The sequence below is a fragment of the Pelmatolapia mariae genome, linkage group LG1, assembly GCF_036321145.2.
Source record: "Pelmatolapia mariae isolate MD_Pm_ZW linkage group LG1, Pm_UMD_F_2, whole genome shotgun sequence".
Lineage (NCBI taxonomy): Eukaryota > Metazoa > Chordata > Actinopteri > Cichliformes > Cichlidae > Pelmatolapia > Pelmatolapia mariae.
The window spans coordinates 17,209,651-17,229,743 of record NC_086227.1 but is presented as its reverse complement, the minus strand read 5'-3'; the positions used below and the strand labels follow the sequence as shown (position 1 = coordinate 17,229,743).

The 20,093-nt window shown below is 40.0% G+C and overlaps 3 protein-coding genes across 3 annotated transcripts; all 3 read right to left on the bottom strand.

The window, feature by feature from the left end:
- Nucleotides 1-109: 109 nt before the first annotated feature.
- Nucleotides 110-9,943, bottom strand: cenpq (centromere protein Q). Its single transcript, XM_063490558.1, has 8 exons — nucleotides 9,340-9,943; nucleotides 9,209-9,251; nucleotides 9,018-9,129; nucleotides 8,807-8,875; nucleotides 6,297-6,426; nucleotides 3,514-3,633; nucleotides 1,539-1,610; nucleotides 110-817 (listed from the first exon to the last, which is right to left on the bottom strand). The coding sequence occupies exons 1-8, from the start codon at nucleotides 9,421-9,423 to the stop codon at nucleotides 626-628; spliced, it is 822 nt and encodes a 273-aa protein (XP_063346628.1). The 5' UTR covers nucleotides 9,424-9,943; the 3' UTR covers nucleotides 110-625.
- Nucleotides 9,944-10,725: 782 nt separating this feature from the next.
- On the bottom strand, nucleotides 10,726-15,283 carry mrpl16 (mitochondrial ribosomal protein L16). Its single transcript, XM_063490439.1, has 5 exons — nucleotides 15,066-15,283; nucleotides 13,127-13,198; nucleotides 12,063-12,211; nucleotides 11,223-11,516; nucleotides 10,726-11,084 (listed from the first exon to the last, which is right to left on the bottom strand). Exons 1-5 carry the CDS (start codon nucleotides 15,133-15,135, stop codon nucleotides 10,893-10,895), a joined length of 777 nt encoding a protein of 258 aa, XP_063346509.1. The 5' UTR covers nucleotides 15,136-15,283; the 3' UTR covers nucleotides 10,726-10,892.
- A 1,043-nt stretch (nucleotides 15,284-16,326) lies between these two features.
- txnl4b (thioredoxin-like 4B) lies at nucleotides 16,327-19,863 on the bottom strand. The gene is made up of 3 exons (XM_063490337.1): nucleotides 19,683-19,863; nucleotides 19,447-19,598; nucleotides 16,327-17,263 (listed from the first exon to the last, which is right to left on the bottom strand). Exons 1-3 carry the CDS (start codon nucleotides 19,812-19,814, stop codon nucleotides 17,098-17,100), a joined length of 450 nt encoding a protein of 149 aa, XP_063346407.1. The 5' UTR covers nucleotides 19,815-19,863; the 3' UTR covers nucleotides 16,327-17,097.
- Nucleotides 19,864-20,093: the final 230 nt, after the last annotated feature.

Here is a 20,093-nt window from a genome sequence, read left to right as displayed (position 1 = left end):
TTGTTCACTGGTTTATGCAACATGCACAGCAATGAAAAAAACATTAACATCATTTCGATGCTAACTTCCTGGCTGCAGGGTAAATTTTATTACACAGAGTTCTTAAAAATAAAAAAACAACCCATACCTTGCATAATCCTTTCAAGAATGATATTGTTCCCAGCACAGAGCAGATTCTCCAAATTTGTTAAAACCAAAAGTTTTCCAGATTAAACGCATTCCAGTAGCTTTAGTTAGCTGAATGTCTCACGAGGCTTGCAAAACATCAAGCAGCAAGCAGCAGCAAGATTTGGACTTGTTTTTTATTCAGAGCACACCAAATCTTCCACTGTAAAAAAAGTTTAGGCAGCAGGATTTTAATTAATTCACTGTTCAGTTGTGACTTTATTTAATTTTCAGTTGTTTAGCCTAAACTTGCCACAGAAGTTGGATATCAGGCTTTTATGTCCACCAAAAGACAAAAAACATCCACATAGCAGAACACATAATTAATAAAAAACAAAGAAAAAAGTAGCTGAAAACAGGAATATGATGCAAACTCAATACCAGTGAAGCATGGTAAGCAGAAATATTCCACAAAGACAACCACAAATATGGAAGTAAGAAGTATCAAACCCAATAAATGCTACGTTTCTTCAAAACTCAGTGCGCTACTATTTAATACGCAGCCGGGGTGGAAGAGCCAATCGGCGTGTTCACGTGCCTGCGCAAGCAGCACCTGGTCATCCTCGGTTGGCTTCGATTTCTGCAGAATTTGGCCCAGTTTCCGAGCTGTGGCTTCAGAATCGCTGTCTGGTATAAACTTCCTCAGCAGAGCCTGAGGAAAACAAAAAGTGGCGATTTAAATTGATTTTTTTAAATGATCTGGTCTTCTCCTAGGGAAGACAGGCAGCAGATCAATCAGCAGTGGGTATACACACATTAACGCACATACAAGTACAGTTTTTAAGGCTTAGAACCAGAGAAAAGATAACTGTTACAGTCCTATGGTGCCAAAAAGTGGCACAGGTGTAATTTTCAGGTATGAAACTTGCAGGTTGAAGTGACTTCAGATGACCTACACTCATCTAGCGTGGCCTGTGACATTTGGTTGATTTTTCAACTAATTCCAGGTAAAACATATTATGAGTGATATGACTCGTGAAAACAGCTAGAACAAAAACAAGGGTTTATTCTGTAGCTGAGTAGATAACCAAGATAACACAGAACCCAAAAGTCACAATCTCTCTCTCTCTCTCTCTCTCTCTCTCTCTCTCTCTCTCTCTCTCTGTGCATTTCGCAACATGAATTTCATGTTTTTTCACAGAAGTTGCACCACAGAGAACATGTACAGGCTTTCCTGTTACATGGTAGAGGAAGTGCCCACTAAGCTATTTACAAATGCTATTCATAAAAAAAATAGAAGAAGAAGAAAGGAACAAAATGAACTTCACCTTTAGTGATAAGTAATATTGTGCAATTTGGTTAAATCAAGCACATTTCAGATAGTGTGAAAATGTTGGCTGTGCCTAGCTCTTAAAATAACAACACTTACTCACCTCCAATGTTTCACCTTTCTGAGAAGGAAGACGGGGAAGTTTGAGAACAGCTCGTTCACTTATTCGTAAAATCTGTGAAGACCAGAAAAGGGGTGCTGTGTGAGTCTGAAGTAAATCATTAAAAACCTTCGTGTCTGTGATTCGATATGGCTCTGGTGTAACATTCCAGGCAATACTTGATATTTCTCCAGAATAGGTTATGTCAGATTTCACAACAGCCACAAAATAGCCACATTTCAGCCAAACATCACGAAAAATTCACTGTTATGGTGAATCTGTAACAAATGTCTAGACGAACCTGTCTAACAGCCCCATGATGGTGTCGAAACTGCAGTTCACCACCACGATTTTCTGGTCACTTCAACTGTGACATCTACTATTATTAAATGACCCATTTACTGTAATGTATGTCACATTAAAACATAGTTATATAGCATATAATAAAACCTGTAGCAGATCCTCCATAGTCTATTGCAAAAAAAAAGGCAAAAAGAAAGAAAGAAGAGAGTAACGCTCAAAAAGGGAAAATTCAGATCAAAGAAATAAATCAACACAAAAGGTTCAGAATTTGAAAAACACACCAGAGGTGGTAATGAACAGTTTATCAGATAAACCTGTTCATCTGCTTGTTAACATAAACAACAGCCAATTACATACGCATTCGGGGATGCAGACATAATCAGTGCGGCCAGCTAAAGATCAGACTGAGCATCGGAATGGGGATTAAAGTTGAATTAAGTGGCTTTAAACGTAGCCAGACTGATCTGAGTATTTCAGAAACTGCTGATCGGCGGCTGGGATTTCCCCGCACAACCATCTCTAAGGTTCACAGAGAATGGTCTGAAAAACAGAAAATAAGCAGCAGTTCTCTGGGTGAAAATGCCTTGTTGATGCCAGAGGTCAACGGAGTATGGCCAGAGTGTTTTAAATAACTTGGTTGCTATTTTAAGACTGCTTGAAAATAATAATAAAGTCAGCCTGGTTAAACCTCTGGTTACAACCAGGGTATGCAGAAGAATATATCTAAATACACAACACGTCAAACCAAGACCACAACAGGGGCCAACTAAGAAAAAGAAACCAAGGCTACAGTTCACAGTCTCACCAGTTGCCTGGATAGATGAATCAATATCTGCTAAAGCATTCAAATGGCAGGGTCAGTAAACAACATGAAGGCATGGAACCATCCTGCCTTGCATCAAAGGTTCAGGCTGGTAAGGTTGTAATGGTGTGAAGCATATTTTCTTGGCACATTGTGGACTTCATAGTACCAACTGAGCATCATTTAAACGCTACAGAAACATCGTGTGTGAGAATTGTTGCACGTCCATACTTTTATGACCACCATCATCTGATGGCTGCTTACAGCAGAAGAACGCGAAATGTTGCTAAACGTAAATCTATCAAACTGATTTCTTAAATGTATCAGTGAGTTCACTGTACTCAGATGGCCCCAACAGTCACCAGATCTCATTCTAATACAGCACCTCTGGGATGTAGTGGAAGATGAGATTCCCAACATGGATGTGCCCTTTGCCATGACAGCTGACTCTCACAGCAGGACCACAAAAATTGCTCAGGAACAACCCCAAGAATATATCAAAGAGCCTGACGCACTGACACTGGCCAATATTGTTAAATGTTCTGTATCAGATAGCACGAGGCACGAAACGGATGTATTGACAACATTCACATCTGCTGCGACTCCTCAGTGTGTTGTGGTTGTAGGTGATAACTTTAGTGTGAAGAGGATGATTCAGCCATGAAAAACTCAGACAATGCTGTAATGCTTTAATAGATAAATGCGTGTTTATATTAATAACATCATATAAATGCTCATAACAGCTGGTGTTGCAGATTTTCACTAAGATAAAAAGATCAAATTCATGCCTGAATTAAAATCAGGACAGCAGTGATTGGAGAATGTTGCAATAAAGACAAATAAGTATGCATGCTTGTGTGAAATCATTTGCACCTCTTTAGCTTTCTCCTCTTCCTCCTCTAACTGGTCCCTCAGCTGACTGCATGAGTGCTGCAAAGACTCTGTTTCCTCCTCCAGCCTCTCCAGTGCACGAACCACAGCCCTCAAGTCTTCCTGCAAAGTCAAAAAGAAGACCTCATGTAAAACCACTGATACCGTTCTCGTGTTTTAGGACTGTTTTTTTTTTAGAATGATATGTTTTTTTGGGGTTTTTTTTTAGCATGATATGTTTTTTTTTTTTTTTCTATGACCTGTCACATCCCAGTGAAAAAGCAGCAGTTATGTTCATAGATTTTTAGACAATTTCTCCACCGTGGATTTTAAACCAATTAATTAACACATGATTAAAGTCCAAACTTTCATATTTAACTCAAGAATTACAGTCATTTTTAGACATATTCCCCATTTTCATAGGCTCTCTTGATTGTTTCAAAACCAACAATCAAGAGACACCTTAATGAGTAATTTGCACCTTGTTGGTCTACAGAAAGGTGAACAAGAACAAGAAAAGCTCAGACTAAATCTTTAAACAGATGACACCAAGATGCACTTGTACCAAAACAAATTAAAAACGTAAAAAAAATAAGTAAAAATGGGTGCAGAGAGAGGAAAAACAGCTCATGGTCTGATGAATTTGTGGAGAGTGTTTTGTGTTATGGGTCCATGTGGTTGACAGTGAAACTAGGTCACTAGTACTTAAAGATAATAGGACTGCTGTTAGCAGCAGCATGATGAACTCTTTAGTGTATTCTATTGTATTTTCATTTTGAACATGTTAAAATAGTATACAACCACAAAAGAGAAAAAAGAGGCAAAAGAAGCAAAACAAAAGGAAAATTTAAAACAATTATTATAAATAACTTACATGTTCAAAAAAAAGTAGGAAGAAGCATAAGCTTATTTAATCCCACCCCCATTCCACTATTTAGTAACTAATAGTGTATACATTTGTTACATGTATTTTTATAGCCCCAGTAACAAGTCAAAAGATACAAATTTACAGATCTATATACATATATAAACATACTTGTGCACCCACACACATACATACACATCCCTATAGTGAAAATAGTCGGGGAGAACACCCCATCGTTTAACTTTACATGCCTATATTCTCTGCTCAGATTGAGCCAGTTGCAGAAAAACTAATCATACAGACCTTCACAGCGCAAATAGAAAACTAGGCCTGCAACGATTCATCGAGTAATTCGCTTATAAAAAGAAGAAATCCTCGACACAAATTCTTTGCTTTGATGCTTCGTTTTAACACGTGGCTCTGTAGCATTCTGATGTGTTAAATGTATCAAATCTGACAATGATGTAGGAAGTCTGACAACATAAAACCCACGCACCGTGAAGAGCAAAGAAGCAGAGCCATTACTGAGACAGTAAGCTTAGGTAGAGTGAAAGAAAACGTGTTTCCAACGTTGGTTTGTTGATCGAAGCACCTGATCAACAAACTCCGACCTGAAGAAAAGCAAACTTTGTAGCTGCTCCATCCATCAGTGTTTCTTTTACACGGTGAAAATCAGTAAGCCTCCAGAAGTTGTATTAAAATATGCAGATGAACTCTTAACCTAGCCTAATAACACATTTAAATCATACAGCTTTCTGAAGGCTGATTCAAGCAGTCTTATTTTACATGGAAGCCATGCCTGTAGCAAACACTGGCGTGTCCAAAAGGGGGCATGGGGTGCACTAGATCATATTAATTTTAAGATTTCTGAACATTATCAGATTCAACATGAAATAGTATAAAATACTGTGTTAATTAAATTGCATTAATATTTAAAAAATAAACATTGATTTTGAAAGACCTGTGTTTTTCTCTTTTGAATATTTGTTATTCCTCATTAGACAAAAGTATTTCTTATCCAATTACTCGATTAAATCAGTGGAATTATCAATAGATTGCTAAAATTAATGACAGCTGCAGCCCTAATGGATAATAAACCAAAGCATACTGCAAAAACAACCCAACAGTTTCTCAAGCTAAAGAAAATAGATTCTTCAATAGCTAAATCAACCCAGTAGAGCATGCTTTCAATTACTGAACACAAAAACTGGCAGAGCATCTTAAAGGAGGAAACACAACATCTGGTGCAGTCCATTAGTTCTACACTTCAGACACTCACTGACTGCAAAGGTTTTTCATCCATGTAAATAAAAAATCATTATATTGCTAAAAATAAAATATTTAAAAAAAATCATTATATTATTTTTGAGCTTCTGAAACAATAAAAATGGCTACAATTCATAAACAGTTAAAACAATGCAGCTAAAAGTCTGCACTTCAGTTTTGACTGGCTGATTTAAAATTCGCTGTGGTGTAGTACTGTTGCAAAAATTTTAAAAAATATCGATGTGTCCTAGTTTACAAACATATTGACCTAATTGTATCAGTCAGTTTTATTGTGAGCAGTTAAATTCCTGTTTTGTTTTGTTTTTTTAACCCCATCCTTCGTCTGCTCTCACGTACAGAGAGCTGAGTAGGTGTTACTTCAGAGCAGAGAAACCACAGCACACAAAATGAAAGAGACTTTATCTCACTGGTGTCAAAGACCACAGTCTAACCATAAGGTAGGCAGTGCAAATCATTTTTCACATACCTGCTGAACAAACAGAATATCAACTTGCAGAAATGTGAAAACCTCTCTATATCAGTAGGTTTTGCACAGATGTATCAAGTTCATGGCCACATAAATATTCCACCAAGAGACAGTTTAGCTTCCAATCAAATCCTCCAAAGCAATCCAATCATTTTTTATGTTTTTCACCTCCAAGATGCTCAGATTCTTCTCTCCAACCGCTGACTTCTTAGTCTCATCCTGGTGATGCCTTGATGAATGCTCTGAATATTTTTGTTTCTGCCCTGGAACTTTAAGTTGTGCACACTGAGCCAGGAACCTAAAAATGGGTTGGAAAACATATCAGGATAAGGCAACACAAACTGCAGTTTAAAAAAAATTAGATCTCAAATGATGATGCCTGAATTAATAAAAGAATAAAACAGAGGATTATAAATGAATAATTTAATGAGGGTTCATCCGCTTTCACTCAATCCTTATCATTGTGATGCACACCCACACAGAGCAGGGCCCTGCTTTGTGTGAAACAAACACTGAGCTGATGAACTCTGAGTTTCTGGTTCCAGTAAGGCTGATCGGTTACAACACAACAACTGATTCATCAGTGATCACTGCATTGTGTCTAAATATGCAGACCAGTTTTATTAAATAGTGATTGCTGCAGTAACATATGCCAACTGTTTCAGTGCAGGGGACTGGCTAACAACCTAATAGAGATTGAAAATGTGACGTCATTCAGGGGTAAAACCGCAAAGGATTCTGGGAAGTAGTGGCAAGAGGTACTAGCGGGCACAGGCTTTCAATAGAAATCAGTTACACAGCGATAAAAAGAAACATAATATGGCAAGAAGCTGTTGTATTATTAACTGCACAAGCCGGGCGAACGACAGCCGCGTGAAGTCGACGGGAAATGCGATTGGTTTTCATCGGATTCCGGCGTGGAAGAGAAATTGTCCAAGCCATGTCTCCGAAGTCACGAAGAGGCGACGGATGGCCTGGATTGCCGCTATCAGAAGACATAATATAACGTTCTAAAACACTCCACCTCACATGTTAGTCTGCTCCAAGCATTTCCACAAAGGTAAGTGTTTTGTGGTAGTTAATACGTCTTATATGGCGCTGAACAGAAATCATCGCGCTATGCTCCTTTGTTTATTGTGGCTGTGTGTAATGTTTGCTGTATTTTGTAGGCAAACCAGCCTACGAAATGCTGGAATGCGATCCAGACTGGGCACCCTCTCTCAAACTGGGCCACACAGACTTTAAAGCTTCTACCACAGCGAGATTTGATCGGTTAAAACAGAGATCGAAATCAAAACAGCCACGAAAAGGCCCGCGTTCCTCTGGGGCAGAGACAGCTCATCCAGGCGATTTTTTCCTCGTACCTTTTCTTTGCCTTTTCGTCGAGTCTGTCTTTGTACGGACCGGCATTGTTCTCCTTCGTTTTGTACATTCCTTTTTTGGTGAGGAAAGAAAAAGCAAGACGGTACTGGAACGTGAGAATAAACGTTTTGCGGTGCTACAAATGCTTGCATTTAATGCGGTAATTTGAATGTTTTGCCACCACCGCCCGGCATGCAATGCGCGAAAGTCACGTGGTCTGTCAATCTCTATAGCTGTCTTATCTTAAACTGCACTAAAGTCACCATCTAAGCTTGTCATGCTTTTTGTTTATTTGTTTGAATGTTTTGTGGTGCTTGCTCTCATTCTTGGTGTACTCTGGTGTTGCTCCTTTTCCTGTTTAGCCCAGATTTTAACCATTATTCACTATCTGACCTACATGCAGTTGTTTTTTTTTGTTTTGTTGTTTTTGTTTTTGTTTTTGTTTTTTTGGGGGGGGGGGGGGGGGCGCACATCCACATAGGTTGCTTCTGGGTTGTTTTTTTTTCCTTTCTCAAAGGCAAATATTTGTCCTTCACAGTTTTCCTGCTTCTTCATACATTCCCTCACTGTCCTTACAGGTATGTGACAACTTCTTTGAGTCCCTGAATTGAAGCTACGATTATTGTTTCTTATATTGAGAACATGAATGCTGCATAATAGTAGATGGACGTGCACAGGTAGAATCGAGCTGTATTAATGAGACATGTAGTGACTTTTCTAGGGACAACCACATCAGGTGCAGGATATGTTTTAGGGTTTCAGAGGAGTTTGTGGTTATGACTGTTTATTTATCACAAAGGTATAAACTGGGTGTAAGCAAATACCTGCGGACACAAACGCGGTACCATAAGTCCTGAATTACTATCCAGAGTCACAGTGTTACACCCAATTTTTGTTTCAGGGAGCAATCTAGTCTATAACCTATAACCTAAGGGTTAACGAAGTCATACTTTTCACTAGACCTGCTTTCTGGAACAAAGCCGGGAGCAAAGCCACGATCTGAACATCATCAAGGTAATTATGTGGGATGTAATGAAAGGGTGTGAGCCATGCCACACCTTTATCCACTCTTCTGGTCTTAACAAAGCACCGCAAGGCTTCTAATGTGCTGACTGATGGGGTTCAAACATACGCAAACATCATACAAGGTGTGTGACGTTCGTGTGACGTGATAGGTGTTCAAGTGCCGCATGTTCCTAAAACCAACCTACACAAACTTAATTTCATGTGTGACTTGAATTTAAAATAAAAAGATCTCCAACTGCATGTTGTTTATTTATAGATAATTTAACTGTAATTTCAGACTTAATGCTCACATGGTTTTCATTTTGTTCAGATGCTCCTGGCTTTCCTTCTTCTCTGTCCGCTTCAAAGCAAGAGTTGCTCTGTGAACACGGGGGAAAAAACAAAGGTAAATTTTCTTGCTATTATTGCACAGTGTCAACAGGAAAACATCAGAAGGAGCATGAAATATATGTCAGGTTATGGTTAAAAATAAGCGCATTCTGCTTCTGATGTGAGACTCACAGTACTGATAAGTCCATTATGTTCTCTAGAGCAGTGATGGAGGACCTGGACATCAGCGCCCTGTTGTCCTGCACTTTAGCTCTTTTAGGGTTAGGAGATGATCCTCTTTCAGCTTTAAAGACAAGAGCCGCATTAGAAAATACAAACTTTACAGTTTGCTGTAGAATGAGAGGTATAAGAGGTGTCCTAACCTTTCCTCTGTGATGGTTTTGGATGGATGATCTTGGCTTGGTCCTAAAGTAAATGAAGGGTCGGAGGTAACAAGTCAGCCTGAGTTGCTACAGATAACAACAACGACGACAGCTGGAGTGTACGTACTCACCCGACTCGTTGTTTCTGCTTTTTCCTTGTTTTTCCTGTTGGGTGTTTTTGATGGGGCCCGGTCAGAGCCTCGTGTGGGTTTCATGTTTGCTCGTGAAAAAGTCGAAATAAACCAAAACGTTAAGCTAATGTAGCTGAAACAACATGACAACGTCTGACTGCCAAAAGCGTCTTAAGTAACGTGCACGAGCTTTCTTAGTGATACAATTAAGCCTTAATTATTAAAGGCATAAAACAAATCATAAATAGTTAAAAGACAATATAATTATTTGAAATCTAAAAATTGGCGTTATTAACGCCCTGCTTTTTCGCGCTGCTGTTTTCAAACTCCTCAGCTCGCATGCGCAAAGTATCGATGGTTTAACCCGGAAAGTCGCTTGTCAGGCAACTGTTCAAGACAATAACGATGTTGCCGTCGTCCAAAGACCGAAATAAGGGACGGGAATAAGTCTGACTAAATTAGTTACTTACTGGCACATCGATAAGGTTAACTACCTTCCGTAAAAACTTAAAACAAACCCCTATGTGAGCAAAACCTGGACCAAATCGCTACCTGTGAACGCAACCCGGGGCTAAATTAACCCTAATCCGCCATTTTGGGGAAAAGGCAGCCACCCACTGTTTGTCTAATACACTATTCCTCCTCAACCCTACCTCTCCGAAATAGTCAGTCTGAGCTTTCCCTTATTGCTAACGTTGTCCAGTCTTGTCACTCCCAGTGAAAATAAGATTTTCAGCAAGTGCCCTGACGGTGGTTTCGCCATAATAACTGTTAATGAGTAATTAATGAGTGAGCAAGTGCCTTTCTGAAGCGCACAGTGTTGGAGGGGGAGAATGAACATTGTGTGTTATTGAAGACAGGAAGAAACGGAGCTCCTGAAGCTGGAGGAAACCCATAAAAGCAGGGAGAATATTTTCAAATTCCACAGAGATTGGAACAAAGGACTCTGTGAGGGATCAATGCTAACCACTGAGCTGAGAAGCCACAAGTCAGAGATTTCATGTTCCCCACTTCAGTGTTGTTAATCACTTTAAGAAGACTGTAAATATTGGAGCAACCTACGCACACCATGAGGTTTAATCTGTACACTCAAATCTGTTCATGTAAATGTTTAACCTTTACATCTTATTTCCCCCATTAGACAAAACTGAGTTAAACAGCTAACTGAAAATGAGCCACAGCATAACCAGAACGCCAGTGGCAGGGCAGCCCGCCAGCTCACGAACCATCACGACTCTCATTTTATTTCCAGTAAAATGACACATGTGACCTAACTTTGGTGAAGAGCCATTAAATGATCATTGTTTGCAAGTTTCACTAACATTTGACGAATACTCTTGGAGTACAGACCCTTATAAACTGTGATGAGCACAAAAAATAGACAAAAACACCACTTTAAGAACATGATATATTTGCTAACATAATTGGAAAAACACACAAAAACCAAAAAAGATGACAGAAGATTCCGAGATACAACTGAAAGATGGAGCATTTCAGAATTCCAGAATCTTCTTCACATTACAACACTATTAAATTTCAGTCCCTCAGGTGTGTCACACCCTCTGTGGAAAGTGAAATTTGCCCGTGAAGCGTCCGTGGTTGTGCAGGTCGAAGGGGCTGAGCACCCTTCTGATGCCCAGCATGTTGCCCTGTGCGATCTTCTTAAAGGTCCAGGGATTCTGGTTGTTCTGCTCCATGTCAGCTTGTTTCTTTTGCAGGGCTGCTAGACTCTCTTTGCTCATTACCTGGAATAAAGACATGAGAATACAGTTACCACAGAGAACCAGTGGGTAAAAACTGCGGTCACTTCTAATCAAATCGCATCATCTGAAAACAATTCAGACTTTTTCTCCCATCAGTGCATGCCTTATCTGTGATCTCACCTTCGCAGGAAAAGGAAGCTTCTTTGCCACTTCAGTCAAGATGTGCTCGACCTCGCCCAGCTCCACCTTTCCTCCCACCTCCACGATCAAACGTCCGTAACGAACCGGTGTCACGTAGTGGTCGATGGCTCCCTTGCCCCCACCCATGCGCTGACCCAGACCTTTCCGCGTGATGGGCTTGTAAGGGGCGTTGATGCGCCACATTGCAAACGTGGTCCGGGCGTCCATCTTTCGATTGATGGTAAGACGCATCATCTCTATATGACCCCAGTGGAGGTACCCGCCTCCCATGGCCTGCATATCAGATCAGAGAGAGACAGAGAAAACAGGTCACTTAGTGTCATTCTCTATTTTTTAGCTATTTAAAAAAACATATGGCAGCACACAGCTAAAACCAGGCAGCAACCCTTTAGTCTGTTTAATGCCAAAAACTGCAGTCCCTGAAATCAAGTCAACATTGGCACAAAACATTCTGGCACAAAAAGCGGCTTTGTTTTCCATCACTCACTTTCACCATCTACTCGGGCCAAACTGACAAATATCTCACTTCATTTAAACTGTGTAAAAGGCTTAAAGTTACCATGCTGTGGCCGCTGTGTGACAGACAGGTGCCGTTTCATCTCCTTTAACTTGCAGGTGTACTGTTAAGTTTTTCCAGCAAGTACTTTAAAAAAAAATATCTTGAGTAAAATTAAAAAAGAACCAGGTTGAGTCACCTTTTATTTTAACTATAAATCTTGATCAGCACTGAACAAACGAAATGTCAAGGCACTTAGTCATATCCTGTAAAACATGCAACACTACTGTCAGCCATATCTAAAGTAAAATAAATGCACTCACCACAATAGCGTACTGTCCCGTGGTGAAGGTATTTGCAGACTTAGCTGGGCCCTGGATATCCCACAGCTTCTTTGCCTCTTTCTTGGCCTTTTTTAAGTTCGGCACCTTGTTCAAAAACTTCAGTTTGGGCTTGTCTGGCAGCACCACATCTGTAGAGGACAAAAACAGGCACGAAGGAACACGTCACATATTTACCTGCTACTGAACACCAGAACTGAGGGTGCTGGATGCAAATAAAAAGGTTGCTATGTGGAGAAGGGTTGGGATTGGAGCTCTAACTGCTATACTAATAGTCCACGCAACACTCATGGTGAAAACTGCACCTCAGGCACAATTTCCTCCACGGGTGTTGTGGATCAGAGGCGACCTTTTCACAACAGAAGGGAGTGAATTGACGCATGGAAAGTGTGAATTGTGTTGCCATGACACATCTAGAAGAAACCCGAACCCTAAAGATTTGTACAGCCCTGCTACAGGCACATTTACGTCAGCAATGTACACGGAGATGTTTTACAGCGTAGCGGGAGAGTTTCTGTGAGCACTTTTATTCGACTTGCACCAAATGCATCATGGGAAAAGTGCTGAGAACAGACCTGCTGGGCCTTCTGTCAGCCATTTTAATCCACAAGCATGTCACCTCCACTTTCCCCTTTTCTCATGTACAGGAAAACTATGACTGCTAAAACCACATCCCTTGTTTTCTTTCTCAAATGCAAAAGCAGCACAGAGTGGATTTCTTTTTCAAACTTTGCAGGAATAGCACCTTTGAATGGCAGCGCAGGAGAGCACTGTAACAGCAGTCTTCATACAGATCATAATCTGTATTAAACATCTGGGATTTTTGAAACAATAAAGATATTTCATGTTTTCTTAATAGGCGGAGAAGTCAGCATATAAAGGCCCGCAGGTTGAGAGTTGGGGTTACTTTTGAAAGCTTCATGCTGTGATTTAAGTCATGGTTGGGGTTGTTTAATGAGAATGAAGCATGACTCAGGACCAGCAGGGTAAAGCCATAAAAATTAGCCAGCCTGACACAAATAAGTGAAAAGAAGATGAATAATTACCACTGTAGTCTGGAGGGATTTCATATGTCTTCAGCCCTGCAGAGAGGACTTTCAAGCAGCTGTGCAAAGGACCTGTGGAGTAAACCACACATGAGACAACTGTGCAAGAGAAATTTTGTGATTTTCAGAAACAAAACAAGTCTTACTTGTGTGGGCTGTTATATTTATGAAAAAAATGCTTGAAGCAAGTCTGCGGTGAACTTGTCTTCATCTGAAACTGATGTTGTCATGTCCTGTGTGGAAAATCTATTTATTGTGTGTCCAGCTTTGACAGGAAGTCAGCTGCTCTTTGTACATGTGCAGCTTATTTTTAACTGCAGGTTTCTTGTTTGGCATAATGTAATTATCATATCCTGTTGAATAAAATGAATATGGTATTTCTGTCATAGAATTGCTTCAGTAGCCAAATGTCTAATCACTTCAATCAGCCTCAGCGTTAAGGACCTTGGGGGTCCAGGTCCTGTCCAAAAAGCTCATTGTACCCCTTCAGCTGAATTCTGCTGATACACTTCCTCAATCATATGTGAATTTAAGTCAGTCAAACAGTTTGGTCATGAAAAACTTTAACCCCACATTGCCGATAGCCAAGCTTAAGTTAAATAATCGGTTAACAGTAGTTTAGTGCTCCTGCAGCAAACCAAGCTCACTGTGACTTTGGAGCAGACCTGTATAGGTTAGACTTGGGAAGTGCCACTCATGACTGATGAGGTCAATCATCAGCTTGGACAAAAGTATGAATTACTGCTGTCAGCATTAAACTCATTAAAATGACGTTAACGCCATGATTGCATTAACATGGCAAATCTTCGTTAGTGAGTTAACGCAGATCGCCCCGTGCGTGGGGCTGCACGGTCCTAGCGCACTGACAGCACTAGTATTAATATTTGATTTCAGGTATTTTTGAGTTGCCTAAAGAGCTCACTGACTTTGAGGGTAGTGCTGTAATAAGATGCCACCGCTGCAACAATTTTGGTAATAAAATTGTGGGAACCGTGTTTGTCACGAAGCGGTTGACCAAAGCGGCACTGCAAAGTGCCAAGGCGCATGCCGAGTGAAAAATTGCCAAAGCTCTGCTGATTCAATAACCTCAGAGCCCCAAACCTCATCTCCTTACCATCAGCTCAAAAACTTAGTGCAAGAGCAAGGTTTCCACAGCTGACCAAATCCTGTAGTATGTATGTGTGAGTGGCCCAGTTGCCCAGTTTTAAGGCAGGACCTCACTCATAAACTGCAAAACAAGTGAAAATGTGTTGGAAGACACCATGCCCTTACAGTCACTGTACTAGTGTGTGATGAGCTCACTGATCCACATCGGCACCAGAGAGAACATCTCTCCTGATTTCTCTCTGTAGTCTTGTGACTGCTTCTCTACGAGCCTACTTACACCCATCCATGGATTGGTGTAATTGTGTGTATGGTGTGGTTTAAAGTAACTTATGTATGCTTTAATTTGTTGTATAGCTGGTAAAGGTGGCCCAGTGTCCAGGTTCACTAAATCTTACAGTACTGACTCTTGCAGTCCTCTTTTAAATATAAATGTAACGAGTTTTAGCGTATAACAGCGGTGCATTACTGCACTGTGATATACGAATGAACTCACTCTTTATTTTTAATTGTTATGTTTACTGGATTTAATTTCATAATGGCACAGCTTGGTGACTTGAGCCAAATACCCCCCCCCCCCCCCCCCCCCCCCCCCCCGGCAAAGCTGGTTGCCCGTCTAGTTGATAACCCTGGCCAGGATCCTGTCTTCATACACTGCCTTTCTTTATGGGCTAACTGTGTAACGTTAGCATGGGAAAGAAGGTTTACACATGAGTTTAGCTGCAGTCTCGTTTACCTAGTAGTGAATGTCGGTAACCTAATCAAACTGCCCCGTTTCCACCTTTACCTGGAGGTTAACGTTATGATGAGGTTAACATTAGCTAGCTTGTATTACCTTGTAGGTGACTGCTGGTTTGACAGATTCCGGTCAGCCCGCCGGCAGCAGCTTTAATGAGGGGAAGCATAATGTTAGCGTTGAAATGGTCCCTACAAACACCAAACAGTCATTCCGTGTGGTACATATACGAGCATTTTAGGTGTGTGAATAATATAAAATTCTACAAACACCACGTTGGACACAAGGTCGCTGCCATCGCGGAGTTACTGTAAGACTTCCGGCACAAAAAGAAACACTTCCGGTGTTCGTGTTTTTCACAATAAAAGTATTACAGCCCTCTTTCTCGCTTTTTCTTGTCATTATTATCATTAATCTGATATATTTAATGTGATATAAACATATCACATGAAAGTACAAAATCTATTGTGGTATTTGATTTATATACACATTTAGCACATGAGTTCAGGAGCTGACATAGTAAAAATCTACCTTAACCTCCTAAGACTCGAACTCTTTCATGGCATGCATTTTTAATTTCTCTTTGATATTTGGGCTGATTGGGACCTGAGAAGTTTAAAAACAAAGAATTGACAGATTTGTTTTTTACCTGATGTTTCTGACAAAAATGAGATGCACATATGAGGATATTTGTTTTAAATTTCAATAGAACAGTGGCAGTATAATGTCCTCGTAAGTGAATATCAGGCCCTTGTAGAGCAAAATTTTGTATTTTGGTCTAGACGACCCAAAATGTTATGTCCACATATGTGGACACCAGGTCCTAGGAGGACTAATAAGGTCAATAGATCTCAACTTACTTCTATTATCCACCTATGGGGGATTTCAGACGTATGTGCACTGCTCTATGGAAGTTCTTTTTGTGCCACTCGAACAAACAAAACTTTAGAAAAGTAAATAATACATTTTTGCCACCCATAAGTTTAAACTTTCTGAATAATCATCTGAAATATTCAACTTACTAACTCACCTTGTTGAGAAACTTGAACTCAAAATTGAAAAAAAAAATAATGTAAAATTTCAAATTAAGTTGACAATTTGAGATGAAAATTTCAACTTATCTCTGCCAATCAATCATGTTTGTTTCAGTTGCAGAAACAAGCTTCTATACCACAGTCCACTGCTGTCATCAGAAGATCAAATTTAATTACCTTACCCTCACATTAACACCAGTGATCCTAAGAAACTTGTTCTAAACAGGTAGAAAATGCAAACTCCACACAGACAGACACCTGTCCAACAGGAGGGCTGAGCCTTTGTGCTGCTAACATCTGTAGAGCCGAGAGAACGAAGAGAAAAATGATGGTTGAAATTTTATTATAACAGCAGAGCATGTACAGTGGATAAATGTGGCATCTTGCTGCTGATATACATCGGTTTACCACAGGAAACGCTAACACAGTGCAAGATATTTTTACGAGAAAAATGATAAAAATCAGAATAAAGTGTTGCATCAAAACTCACGCCTATCAAACGTGTGAAGGCAAAAAAAAAAAAACAACACCAAAATTATATTTTTCACTGATAAAAAAAAATTCTAGCGTTAACAAAATAAACTATGAAACATTTGACAAATCCCACTACAGAGTGCGCACCTGCCATTACTTAACACAGGTAAAATTTGAAATCATTTCAGTTTTTCCAGCCTCCCACATAGTACTGTTAAAAACTGGTAGAGACTACCCTGCAGTCAAACTCTTTACATCCCTTAGGTTTACATTTCCTATATCATCAAATATTTGCAAAACACTTCTGTTGACATCCATTTTTACTAATCCGCAATCTTCCTTACTGTCACACTCCCTGTCTAAGTGAATTAGAAGAACCTTTAAAGTATCAGGAGTAGAAACAGTAAAGGCAAAAACACTGTCGGTAATTTGATCTCTACAACAAGAACAACAACAAAAAAAGAATAAATGTTCAACAGTCTTTAAATCGGAGGCACTTTAGTATTCCTCAAACAGTTACTTTGTGGTTCAAAGTCTGAATGTCTCTTGTTACTCATTCAGCAGCCGTCACTGCTACTCTGCAGAGCACCTTGCCCATCACATAATGAATAAAGTCACTGATTCTAAATCCCGTGGTAGAGGAGATCATATTTGGGAATATTTTGAGGATCTATGGGACTCTGGACGATCATTTTCCCCCGCATGGCTCCTCTGTAGATCACTTCAATCAGGTCCATGAAATCTTGCTTGGTTTTGAAGCTGCCAACGAACTTGGTGTGATCTGGAGAGCTGAAAGACAAACAATTATTAACAACCGTTGGCCTTATTCTGACTCTTTGCGCATCAGCAGTAGCTTATACTTTTGGTATGTGTTGATATGTATCCACAAAATTGACATTGATTATTCTTAAGTTGAAAGTCATGCCATCAAAATGAATTTGAAAAAAGTCTGAAATCCCTTGTTTCTTTAAACTTAGGAAAGGAAATACAACGCTTTAATGAAACGTGTCAAAATAAATAGAAATAGAGCATCAGAGTTTGTAAAATTCGAATGAGTTTGAAAGTCAATATTTGGTATGACCACCTTTATTCTTCAACACAACCTGAACTCTCTTAGGCAAGCTTTTATATAACATCTGTAAACAGCCTTCAGGAATGAATGTTCTGTTGTCTGTCAAGATCGACGCGATGGGCAGAGCCGTGCTTACTGAACGCAATATGGATAAGATCTTGGAGAAGCTCACAGCTCTGCAAAGAGAACTGGATAGACCTGGGGACCAGTGATGGATATTAGATCACCTGCGAAATCAAATGCAGCCTCGTCGCTCTAGCCTTAAACCAAACAACCATCATCTTATTCAGCTACCCAATCGTCAGCTTAGAAGGCTTCAAGGCCGAAAGCTGGCTGGAACAACTCCCCCTGATAACAGGACTGTGATTTGACCCTCTGGCCACATCCTTCAAGACCAACTGCGTCAGCTGGAGAACTGTTGACTTTTGCTTAGAACTGGGTGAAAGTTGATACAGGATACACACACACGCACACAGACACACGTAATCAGACAAAGATATACAATCACCCTCCTCCCCCCTCCAAGCGGCTCCGATGCACGTCCTTTATGTTATATGGTGGTGTGAAGACTCATGTGCTCTCTGTGCTGAGGTGTTTTTTTCTGTTCTCAAACTGTCGTCCTGTAGGAGCTCAGTCTGGGTGGAGTTCTTTTTCCTCCTCATGTTCCCCCATTTATTGCATATTCATTGTTTCCATCCTACCTCTCTCGACCTGTCTTCCCAATGTGAAGTATGTGAAATGTATGTACGGTCGGAAGGGGTCCAATCTCACTGCATATGCACATGACAAATAAAGGGCTATCTATCTATATATCTAAGATGACCCCACAGTTCTTAAATAATGCTAAGGTCGGGGCGGTGGGGCGGCCAATTCATCACTGATAGTTTTTTTTTTCCTATCCAGGTATACTTTTACTACACTTGCAGTGTGCTTGGGTTTAGGGGTGGGTTTAAAAAAAAAAGATTTCCCGATTCAAATCGATTTTAATTTGACTCATGCGATACAGATTCATTAAATACTGAAATCAATTTTTAAATATAAATGTATTTTTTCAGAAATGCCAGAATCTCAGTTTAAAGCTTGTGAAGCTATTTCAACAAACAATAAACAGCTAAAACAGCGAACGATTAAAGAGCAGAAAGATGTAAACGCAAAACGTGGATCGTTCACTGTACACGTACACGCAGTCAGGTGCTGAAAGTCGACATCTCACAGCTTCAGTCACTCCAGGTTTCGTCACTGGGACCAAATTTTATTGAACCAGCAGCAAAGAACATTGTCGTGCAGTCCCTCTTACTTTGGCAGTTTTGCTTCCACCACGATAAAAATCACACTTCCTGCACAGCTCTCTCTCTGTACTTCAAGACCAGTTTACCATCAAAAAATCTCTAGTTTCTGCCTTATTTGGTGGCTTATTACGCACCAGGTGTGTAACTTGACTTCCTACAGTTTTTTCATATGTATTTTAAGGGAACACTGCACACCATGATCACAAATGCTATGTTTTCAGCTAATAGCTATTTGTGAATCATCTTGTAGGTGAAAAGTCCCAATTAATATCTGTTATCTTTTGCATATATCATATATTCAATTAAATAAGCAGGGACACATAAGATGTTTTTGCTGCCTAAAGACACAATGTGTGCGTGTGTGCGTGTGTTTGTCTTTTAGATTACTTCTTTGCTAAGTTATCTTTTAAGCGTTTGTTTAACAAAACAAAACCAAACAAAAAAAAAAACTCAAGAAAGTCTGGCAAGCAGAATGTAACTGAGGGGTAGCTCAGTGGCCCTCGATAATCACTCGGATCACTTCCCTGGTTCAAGCTATTCAACTGCTTCAAACTAATGTCTTCTTATAGTGATTTTAGGTTAATGTAATTCTGAGCCCTAGGTCCACTCACCCATAATCGACCTTCATGTGCTGTCCGTTGAAGAAGAAGACAGTGGAGGGGATGTAGCTTATGTCGAAGTATCTCGTGTAAATGGGAGCTTTATCAACATCGACGATATAAATGGACGCCATGTTACTCAAGTCGTGGGCCGTTTTAGAGAGCTACAACAGAAAGACAGGAGACACATGAGCTAAAGTAGAGAGTGAGCAGTCATTATTTACATTCATGTCACCGTTTCAGCTTACAATCTCGTCGAGCTGCAGACACACCGAGTCATCGTCCCTGCCGAACCGTAAAACCACGACTTTTTCTGCCACCCCTTTAATGACTTCATCGATATCTTTTTTGCACGTTAATTTGGGCAAAAACAAACTCATTTTGAGGCTAACGAGCTAACGTCTCCCCCTGTACGTTTGTTTTACTTCCGGGAGGGAAGTGCGTCATCACTGCGTCGTGTGCGACACCATCAAATATCCGCCTTAACTTTAATTAGAGACACTGTGGAAATAATTTAAATAAGCTGTGGTTTATAATTTATTATATCATATTACCATTTAATATATTATATAGATTTAGCTGGCTAAAAACGGCTCGTGTTCTCTTCTCAACAAAGACAATCGATGCTGTGCCACCTCGTTGTTTCCTCTACGACACAT